Source organism: Camponotus vicinus, unplaced genomic scaffold (assembly GCF_025532165.1).
Source record: "Camponotus vicinus isolate PSW18456_S1 unplaced genomic scaffold, iyCamVici1.0 SCAF_1, whole genome shotgun sequence".
Lineage (NCBI taxonomy): Eukaryota > Metazoa > Arthropoda > Insecta > Hymenoptera > Formicidae > Camponotus > Camponotus vicinus.
Genome location: NW_028141945.1, coordinates 17,354,550 through 17,366,034, shown reverse-complemented (window position 1 = coordinate 17,366,034; position 11,485 = coordinate 17,354,550). Strand labels below are relative to the sequence as shown.

The 11,485-nt window shown below is 34.9% G+C and overlaps 1 protein-coding gene across 1 annotated transcript; it reads left to right on the top strand.

Moving 5' to 3' along the window:
* Window positions 1-1,028: 1,028 nt before the first annotated feature.
* Window positions 1,029-3,787, top strand: LOC145959192 (uncharacterized). The gene has a single exon (XM_083077809.1). The coding sequence runs from the start codon at window positions 1,052-1,054 to the stop codon at window positions 3,014-3,016; it is 1,965 nt and encodes a 654-aa protein (XP_082933935.1). The 5' UTR covers window positions 1,029-1,051; the 3' UTR covers window positions 3,017-3,787.
* The last annotated feature ends 7,698 nt before the right edge of the window (window positions 3,788-11,485 follow it).

Below are 11,485 nucleotides of genomic sequence, written 5' to 3'. Positions count from 1 at the left end.
CAGGATCTGCCTTCGATAAAGTAGCAATGGATATCGTTGGTCCTTTACCAAAGACTGAGAGAGGCAACGAATATATATTAACATTGCAAGATCAATTAACAAAATTTTGCATGGGAATACCATTGCCAAACCAGACATCTGAAACAATTGCAGAAGCATTTGTAGACCGTTTTATTTGCATACTTGGATCCCCCAAGGCTATATTAACAGATCAAGGCAGAAACTTTATTAGTGACTTAATGAAGAAAATAGCTAAATTATTTAAAATTCGTAAATTCCGTACTACCGCCTTTCATCCGCAATCAAACGGATCTTTGGAAAGGTCACATCACGCACTAGGAGAATATCTTAAACAATATGCTAATGAACAAAAGCAATGGGACCGATGGATAGGACTTGCAATGTTTAATTATAACACAAACGTCCACGAAGCTACGAAACACACTCCATACGAGTTAGTATTTGGAAAAATAGCAAGAGTTCCTTCAAGTGAACTTCCAGCACCCGAAGATAGATTAGCGAATTACGATGAATACCTGATAAACCTTGTAACACAGCTACACAACATTCAAGGGAATGCAAGAGAAAATGTAATCAGCGCCAAGCATAGATCAAAGAAATATTATGACAGAAAAATCAATCCTCAAACCTTTAAACCTGGAGATCAGGTATTTTTACTAAAGGGCCCGAAACCGGGAAAATTCGGCGATCATTACACAGGTCCTCATGAAGTTTTAGAAATTTTAAATAAAAATAATGTAAGGATAAAAATAAAAAAGAACAGCCGAATAGTACATCCAAATCGGTTGCGAATTTCTTATATTAAACCTATTAATAAATCATCAAACCATCAAGAGGATAAACAATAGTGATAATAATAATATTAATAATAGTAGTAATAATAAAACCTCATATACGTATACATGTAATATCCTTTTGTTAGGTAGTAACTAAATAATAAATATAATAATTAATCGACGTAAATGAATGATAAATAGATAGGTTAATTATGTCATATATATATATATATATATATAAGAAAAATTTGCAGATGGATCCCAGGGGAATAGCTACGTTAACATTCTTACTCGTGAACTTACAATTCACCCATGGAATAATAGGCTACGATTGTGGTTCAGCGTCTGCTAATCTCACCACCTTATCATTACTAAACATCGAAGAATGTGATATTCCCCAGCAAAGCGTCAATTCAAGCCGAATTTATATTCAACTACTTCAAATTAACGAATTTGACTCTGTGAAAGTAATACAATGTAAAATTGAAATCGACCGATTAATTAAGAAATGCGGGATGTTTTCTCACACCATGGATGTCTTTAACGGCAAATATTCGTTCATACAAGAAACCACTCGTGAAGCATGCCGCCGTATGCACACTTATGGAACTTATGAATTGGCAGGAACATATATAACTGGGTTAAAATCAAATCAAACCCTGACACGTCCTATAATATTAGCTGGTCACGTCGACTCGGAAGGATCGTGCTCCGGAAGCGCTTATTCCGACCCATATGGAACATGGGCGGACGTCATTGTACTGGGCAGTATTAAAATTACTCTCCAAGATTACATAGCCGACGTAAAAATAAATACTAATAAAGTACACCTCAGATCTGGAGTAGCGTGTGAACTCAGTGCTACAAGTTGTTTAGATATAGAAGGAGGAGATACCTTCTGGGATCCCGTACCTGCTGATACTTGCAAATTTTCTAGCTATGGCGTATTATATGAAGGATATGCTGACAAGATAATTGACAGCATGAATCAGCAATCACAAGTAGCTTATTCGTTAACAGCACAAAACACTATATTCGCATTAACCAGCCGTGGGAAATATATTACTTGTGGATATACTCTAATTCGTACTGAACATCCAAAATTAATAATTTTCGAAGCATCACCTGGCATTGAAATCTTTAAGAAGCAATCAAAAGTATCAAATCTTGACATTTTTACATACATGAATTCCAAATTCGTGTATGTAGAAAGACATATACGTACACAAATAAGTGAATTATATAGAAATATACTTTTACAACAATGTAATCTGGAGCAACAATTATTGCAAAACGCCTTAGCCATAGCAACTCAATCGCCTGATATATTTGCATATTATTTAATGAAAGGACCAGGATATATGGCACTGTTAGCCGGTGAGGTAATCCACATAGTAAAATGCGTACCTGTCGAGGTGAGACTTGCTCAAACAGAATATTGTTACAATCAACTTCCTGTATTAAGGGGAAATCGAACATTCTTTTTGACACCGCAGACACATGTAATACTGCGTCAGGGGATACAAACGGCATGCAACGCATTTGCACCTGCAATGTACCTGCTGGGAGATTCATGGTATAAACTTATGCCTAAACCAGTAGATACAGTACCCCCTGCCATTATGAAACCTCTAACCAAGCCTACTTGGAAGTACGTTAGCCCTGGTTCGCTAGCCACTAGTGGCATATATAGCGAAAACGATCTGGAAGATCTAAAAGACCATATTATGTTCCCTGCCGAGAGGCCCGCGGTACTTAACACCATCGCCAGGGGAATAATGGGAAGACCTACATCCTTACAGGGAGGTTCAATTACCAATCTTTTAGACAAAGACGCAATAGAAAAAATCGCCGTCTCTACCTGGGAAAAATTTTGGAATAGATTTTTAATTTTCGGAAATATCAGCGCTGGAATAATGGGAATATATCTATCCGTTAGAATTTTTAAATTGATATTAGATACTCTAGTTCATGGCTACGCTTTGCATACAGTATATGGTTGGTCCATATACTTGCTTGGAGCCATCTGGGATTCTCTCACTCAGCTCTTATTACACTTAAAACTAAAGCAACCACCGTCAACAAACAAACCATCCGCTCCACTCGAGAATCCACAAAAGAATAAACACCCCGCTGACACTGAAGGATCCTCAGACCGTATCTATCCATCTCTTTCTGATAAAGAGAACACTACCTATACTCTACAACTCAGGGAATGAAGGTTTAAGCATTCCGCTACAAACCTCTATCCCCTCTCTACAGCCTTCTGTCAACGTTATCTCAACTCCGTAAAACTCAAATAGATAATCGACGAAAAAGTCGCAAATGATAAGACAAATTAACCTCTTTTATAGAAAAATGGAACCAGCAGCCATTGACACGGGAAGCCTTACACGATCTCGGCTGGAGGTTTTTATTCTCCGGGTCGTGTCTCCCTTATTATTTTGGGTCCGGTTGAAAAACGGTGACCAGGACCTTCAGGAGTTGGAAGAGGAACTTGCCCTCCGTATGTCAAGACGGAGCAAGTTCCTGATATGCTTCCCAGAAGACATAAAATTGGAAATGGACGTCGTAGTCAAAGAAGGTAACGGCTGGCGGCGAGGATGGATAGAGAAAATCAGCCAGGCGTCGGGGATGGTCAGAGTACGTCTAGGCGACCACGGTTGGTCAACCTGGCGACCAATGCACGAAACCTATCACCTGGAAGATAGATTTCGAGACCTGCCTTGGCAAGCCTTTGCGTGTGGGCTCGCCTACACAGGATCACCCGATAATTCGACAATATGGCCGGAGAAAACCCGAGAACTTTGCCGGCTCCTAGCCGAAGGTCATACCGGCTGGATCAACATTATACTTCCTTTAGGAAGGGGAGCGGCCCTCGTCAAGCTGACGATACAGGGCGAACATAATGGAGGAAACTACAACTTTAGAGATATGTTAATTAAGCTAGGACACGTAGAATTAAGTACTAAAATAACAAGAGATGTATTCCCCGCAATATAAAAAAAAATAAATAAATAAAAAATAAAAAATAAAAATATAAAAAAAAATATAGATATATAATAAAAAAAAGGGGGGTTTTAGAGAACCCAACTACATTTATATCATTAGTATATCTCCACTATATATATATATATATATATATATATATATATATATTTTACATACTAATATACTTATTCTAGATATTTTATATACTCATGTTATTATTACGTATATTAAAACTACTCAGTTACATATATATATATGTATATATATATTCATTAGTATATACATACATATACTTCTAATACCATAGCACACACCTTTTACATTAATTTATAAGGTAATATATATATACTAACACCGTAGGATATTAGCATCATAACAATCCATTCAGCGTTAAAATACGCATACATTGAACGAATTAATCTATGTAAGAAAAATTATACAATACACTCACATTAAGTACTAAATCAGCAAATTTACTCTTCTCCTTTTCTTCCTTCCCCCCCTTCCCTCATTGTACCTATACACTATTTCTTTATAATTTGTACTTTGTACTGCCCTAAAATTATATACACACATATATATATATATATATATATATATTATATTCCCTGATAAAATGTCAATAGTAGTAATGACAAAAATAGTAATAATAATGATAACAATTAAAATAATCGCACGGTTTCCATCTTTTGATAAAAACACTGGAGGAAATATCTTTTCGATAATACCATCGACATTATCGCTCTTTATAGAAAATGGAAATCGAATCCATCGACACCACACATTTGCGCTCAGGGCATCAAGAAGTAAGAGTTGTATGCGTGGAATCACCGTTACTCTTCTGGGTACAACTCCGAAATGATGAAAAAGCCTACGAAAAACTGCAAAATAAATTACAAATAAAAATGGCCGCTAATAAGAAACTCATGACAAATATACATGAAGATCAAGCCGTCAGCGTAATGCACAACAAGCTCTGGCATAGAGGTATAATAACCAGAGTCAGCAGACTAATAGGAGCAGCCGAAATCTTTCTAAAGGACATTGGCCGGAAAATATGTCTGTCTCATAATGAACTGTACGAACTTGACGATGAGTTCAGAAAATTACCGTGGCGTGCCATCGCTTGTGCTTTAGCTCACACAGGATCAGAACCCCCCACTCCCACCTGGCCAGAGGTTAATAAAAATCTAGCTCGCATAGTCGCTGAGGGTAATAAAGGATGGATAAACATAGTACAACCTCTTTGGAAAGGAGCTGCTTTAGTTAATCTTCGACTACAATCTGTAAATTTCGATGCGTCCTACGATTTTAAAGAAGCACTAATTAAATTAGGAATAGCTCGTCACAGCAAAAACATTATGGAGCATGTTTCCCCCGCAGTTTAAAAAAAAAAAAATAATAATAATAATAAAAATATATATATAATGAATATATGCAAAATATATATACAATAAGTAAAACACATAGGATAACAACTATATAGCGCAAAAGCTATTTATTCTAATTTCTTTTATATATATATACAACAAGAGTCACCCTTGAACACTTGATAATCGCTTACAGCGTAGAAATGCCGGGACACCATTACTTATCCATTGAAAATCAGGAAGAAGACGATGAACTGATTGACGGCGTAAAACCAAGCGATCACCCTGAAACCTACAGCTACCTATTTGAACTTCGATGTATTGTTTCACTCGAGGGCGAAATTTATCAACGTATTTCAGACTGCTATAAAATCTGCAGTTTATGTTTCTTTAAAGTTCCGGAAGACTATCAGCAAGAATACGCTGTAGTGGCACCACATAATTTAGTACATAGAGCATCAGTAGAAAATCAAACCAGATGCACACAATGCTATAAAATAATAATAAAAATTAGACCAGCTGAAGAGTGCAAAGGATGCATCGAAAAATACTTGAACACCGATAAAGCATATCTTAGCGAAGGATGGGGAGCGCCTGTCTTCGCCCGATGGGAAGAAACATAACAGTGAAAAGAGAAACCTTTTCCCCCTTTTTCCCCCTCGCACTCTCACCATCAAATCCTGACTTTGTAACCATAACCACATGCCCTTGCTTGTCTCTATATTATTCACTACTTTCCCTCAACAAAAAAAAAAAAAATAATAATAATAATAATGATAATAATAATAAGAGAAGAAAAATAATACTAGAAATATATATAATAAAAAACCAAGAATATAAGATATATATATATATATATATATATAAGTTCGCATTCCAAGTATTTACAGTTAATTCTTGAATAATTAACCATCAACCACAGCACAAAATGGCAGAAAGACAATGGCTTTCCTGGAACCCCGACACGCATGGAGAAGAAATTCATAGATCTACCAGAAAACAAGACCACAAGACCATTCCGGAACACCAGATTACTTATTAGAACTCAGGTGTGTCAGGCAATCAAGAAACTATATTTTCCAACACCTCACAAATCATCAAAAAATTTGCACCCACTGCTACCTTACAGTGCCAAAAAGCCACCGACGTAAATACTTAATGGTGTTGCCACACATGCTAATTCATACAGACCTTACTGAACCTCTAAGAAATTGCACGCAATGCAATCAAACCATGATGAGAATCAGACCTGCAAACGAATGTGTAAACTGTATTGAAACATTTTGGAAGACTGACGAGACTGACCTGAATCGAGGGTGGGGAATACCAGTCTTTCCCTTAAAGAGAGAAGAGTAAGATCAAAAGACAAAGAAGGAGCCTTGTCTTTCTCTCTCATACGCACATCTGGTATCGACTCTGACAAAGACAAAATGTCCACATCTCTCTCTTGTCCTTACTATCCTTTCTCCGCTCCAGTCTTCTCTTTCACGCAACTATATAACTGCGTTAAAATATCAATTATCAATAATTTTTATTAAACTATCATTATATTCTTCTTATGTTAAGTTGCCTTTATATAATCTTTAATCATATTATATAAAAAAAAAACATATATAAAAAGAAATCATGTACAAGAAGGACGAAAGAATAAAAGGAAGGGGTTATGGAGGTCGCCTTTTCTTTCCTCCTTCTTTAAAATTTATAACACACTTATACTATACTCTTACATATTACTTTAAATATATAATAATAATGCGTATAAATTTCCTTTTTCCGTTTCTCAAAAAGAAAAGAATCTAATATTCTTATTATTTGCAAATGTCGTGTACCCCCAACATTTGTCTAAGGCGGGGGGTGTTACGTCCAGTGGACTCCACGATTCTTTTCTTTCCTCGAAACGATTTCGTGGAAGAAGGAAATCAAGGATCGACTTGCATTCGGAATGCAAAGCGATTCTTCTTAGAAATAAAGATAGCACTTAGAAGAACGTAACCTCACCCGCGGGTATCGTCATTAAACTTTAACAAATCTAATACTGAGAATGGCCAGTCGAGATAGCGTCAACGAAACTCTAAATAAATTTACGAGTTATATGATGAAAAGTTGTTATGAGAAATTCTAACTGTCCCGTATCTATGGGTACGGCTTTATGTTCCAAGCCTCTCTATCCAAAGAATTTTCAAAATAAAGATCTGGTCCTCGGAAGAGTGACAAATAATAAACGTAAGACAAAACCTTTCGAAATTGATAGTGCACGTGCGCTCGTTCGACAGGCCACCCTCAAGCGTTCTCCGAATCGCCAAATCATCAAGCGATAAGATAATCAGCTCACTCCCACTCTCTACTGGATGGAGCTAAGTCTCGAGCCAAAGGGCTTAACCAATTAAAATCTCAAGAGACCTCTCTCCTTTTAAAAAATCAAGCTCCTTGACCTTAGGAAGGGAGTAATAGAAATCATTTGATTCGCCTAAAAAGATTCCCCACCATCCAGAAGGGAGGAGGAGTAAAATCCTTAAAACTTGCGAGCCGAAGACGCGGACACACTTCAGTTCACAGTTCATAGAACACAGTTCATTTTAAAGAAATTACGACACCTCTTTCGTGCAGCACAGAGTATCTGTTTAAATTCAATCATTGTCAATAAGTAAGTGAAGTGAGTGAGGTGAACTTTGGATCAGCTGAGCATTCTACTCATCTTCAACCAACAGCCACCTACCTGCGCTTTCAGCTCCGGTCGGATTAAATTTCTTTTTCAACACCTTGCAACGTTCACAATAAGTAGTAAGTTTAAATTTCTCTCTCAGCTCCTATTTCTCTTTCCCATTCGACTGGCGATATCAAAAACGATCTTTAAGTAATTAAAGAGTTTGAACTATAGATCCTTAAAATAATAAAAATTTAATCAATAATACTCTCGATCAGTTAGAATTTCATAATAACCATCAATAGTAATTTATCCTTAACAATTCAATTCCCTTTCCATATAACTCTTATCTATTCGTTGCGGATTTCAGAATTATTCACGAATATTCCTCCTATCTATTCGTTGCGGATTTCAGAATTGGAATTCACGAATATTCCTCCTATCTATTCGTTGCGGATTTCAGAATTGGAATTCACGAATATTCCTCCTATCTATTCGTTGCGGATTTCAGAATTGGAATTCACGAATATTCTTCCTATCTATTCGTTGCGGATTTCAGAATTGGAATTCACGAATATTCCTCCTATCTATTCGTTGCGGATTTCAGAATTGGAATTCACGAATACTTCCCCACTCTCCAAAGATTCTTTACAGCAATCTATCCCATTAGTTCCCTTTAATTTTCTTCTCGATATAAATATATATATATATATATATATATATATATATATATATATATATATTTACTTCTTCAAATTGTGATCGGATATATTTCAAATGAAAGGATTGAACGATAAATAAACCTTGAAGATCGTTTCTTGATAGAGACCTAATATACCTGATCGATCATCTATCTTCATCAATAATTACCGTATTTAAATCGCGTATCTTAAATTTTACTAGTGTCGCCTCATAATTCGCGGTCAAACAATAGGCGTTGGCGGAATCGCCGGAACAAACGGTTAAGAGAAGGGCTGGCTCAGGCTATCGGCGGTCCAGTAAATCGTTCGACCACTAGTATAGACAGTAATAAACTCGATACCTGTTTAGATAGCAAATTTTAAATTAAAAATAACAAAATTGTAATAATCTCCAGCCAGGGTTAATACTTAAGATTAGATTTACCACTTTTATTCCTGGCTGACGTCCTCCGAACCAATGTAACACCCGCGGAAACTCCCTCACACATACAAACAACACACATATAAAATTTTCAACTATATTTTGTATTTTTAGAAAAGATCTTTATGTAAACATTTCATATCGCTCAAACGACTAATTATTGAATAAATGATAATTTATAATAAAATCTTCATTTAATTTTGCTACCCGTTCTCATTCCTTGAAGTCCGAAATCGCACAGGGTCCCGTCCCGAGTAAAAGAGATTCGATTCTCTTACCGAAAAGGGACCGACGAGCGTAACGGCCTGGGACACTCACAGAGTTAAAGGGACCATTCTGGTCACTGACCTGTGCCAGGCCCCTGACAGTGCGCTCGACCCGATCTATACACACGCCCGAAAAGTGTGTCACCGGGTAAGTAGGTTGCGTCTTTCCAGACGGCCCGACCTTTTAAGGGTCTGGACGTAACAATAGCGTTGTGTATAAATTTTAATTTTTCAAGTAATTTCATATTGTAATTAATTTGTATAAATTTTTTGATAAAAATGATTACGAACGAATATATTTTTAATTAATATAATTTGTCTCTTTTGAAAAATTATTTCTAGGTGCTGGGGATATTAACATTAATTTTTAGTTTCTTTTAAGAAACTATTTGCAGGTATTGGACATCCATCGCCATTTTGAAATATTAGTTTTTAGGCATATACCATTTTATATATATGTATAATAAAATACATGCACAAATTCACGTATCCAAAATATTTTTATAATTTTTAATAATGTTATATATTATATATAAGCGAAATTATATACATGAATGTTGCATAAAATGTGCGAATACTTAAAAATTTAGAGACGAATCGAATGGGTACCCCTATATCAGTAAGATATTGATTAAAAGAAAAAAAATGATTAATTTAAACGTTATAAGAATAAGAATCTAGAGAATTAATCTAGAATTAATTATATATTTAATATTATTTCATTTATTTTATTTTGCACACTATTCGAATTGAAATTTTTTAAATCTTGCTGTTATCGGGTTCGATTCGTCTCGCGCGCGCAAATGGTACCCCAAATTATGTGTTCGCACATTTAACACAAACTCCAATGATGCATGTATTTTATTATTTATAAATATAATCGTTCGTAATCACATTTCTATAAATAAAATCGTTATATCCATTTAATTTTCAATGAAGAAATATATTTCTTAGTAATGGAAGAACATGTTTTCTGACGTGCATATCAATTTCGTGAATTGAACATAATGACGAGGGATAATTGTCGTTGATTTATTACTAAAATCATTGCTATTGGGAATAGTCCGGAAGATCCGGGATTCGTTCCCTCCTACAGTGACGTTCCCGACGTTCCCGACGTTCAATAGATCACTTAACTTTTCTTCGCAGATTGATCTTACGAAATCTGATGTAGAAACAAGATGTTAATCGTTCTCCATTTTTAAGATCGCTCCTCTTTTTATCGGATATTACCGGTATGTCACTCGCGTATCTGCATTTGAATATTTTGAATATTATCGATTTATTTATTCGTCGTGTTTTATCGCGAATTTTAAATCGCGATTTATCTTATAAAAATTCGCAAATATATCGGTCGGTGAATTGTATATTCGCAAACATTACAGACCTCAAATGTTTGTCGAAACATCTTCGATTTTCTATATTTACGTGACAATAGTTATATCGCGCTCGTGTTTATTGAGAACTTCGATTATTATATTATAAAAATTATAATATAATAATCGATTATTATTCGAATATAAGTATCGCGATCAAATATTCCGCATATTATCGATTTATTTATTCGTCGCGTTTTCTCGTGAATTCAAATCGCCATTTATCTTGTAAAGATTCGTAAATGACAGTGAGTACTATATTCGTAAATATTACAGACATCAAATTGTCTGTCGATATATCTTTACACTTATGTGATAATAATTATATCGCGCGCGATTATAATGTCTATTGAAGCTTCGATTATTATATTATAAAAATTATACATATCGCAATCGGATATTCCGAATATTATCGATTTATTTAATTGTCGAGTTTTCTCGGGAATTTTAAATCGCGATCTTATAATTTAATCGTTGACTTATACATCGAAGCTTTGTCTCTCTTTCCATGTCTTTGAATATTGTCTTTAATAAGTCCGCGCAAAATGCGCCAGTAATGCAAATACTTTCTTCTACAATCGTAGAAATGATCAATAATTTTATTAATGACTCCTTTGATCACGATTATTTACGTTATATATAATTACGTTACATTAAATTCTATTATTGCATATCTATTATTAATAATAAATGTCGCGTAATTAATCATCGCTAATCATTCTCGGCTAATCATTCTCGTTCTGGACTATGTAAAAATTTTTAGTAAATTTTAGATTATACGTATATTTTGGACATTTTCGTGTAATAAATTATTCCATGTAATAAATTATTTTGTATTAAATTTCATTTCGTGTAATAAATTATTCCATGTAATAAATTATTTTGTATTAAATTTCAAATTATATTTTACACATTAACT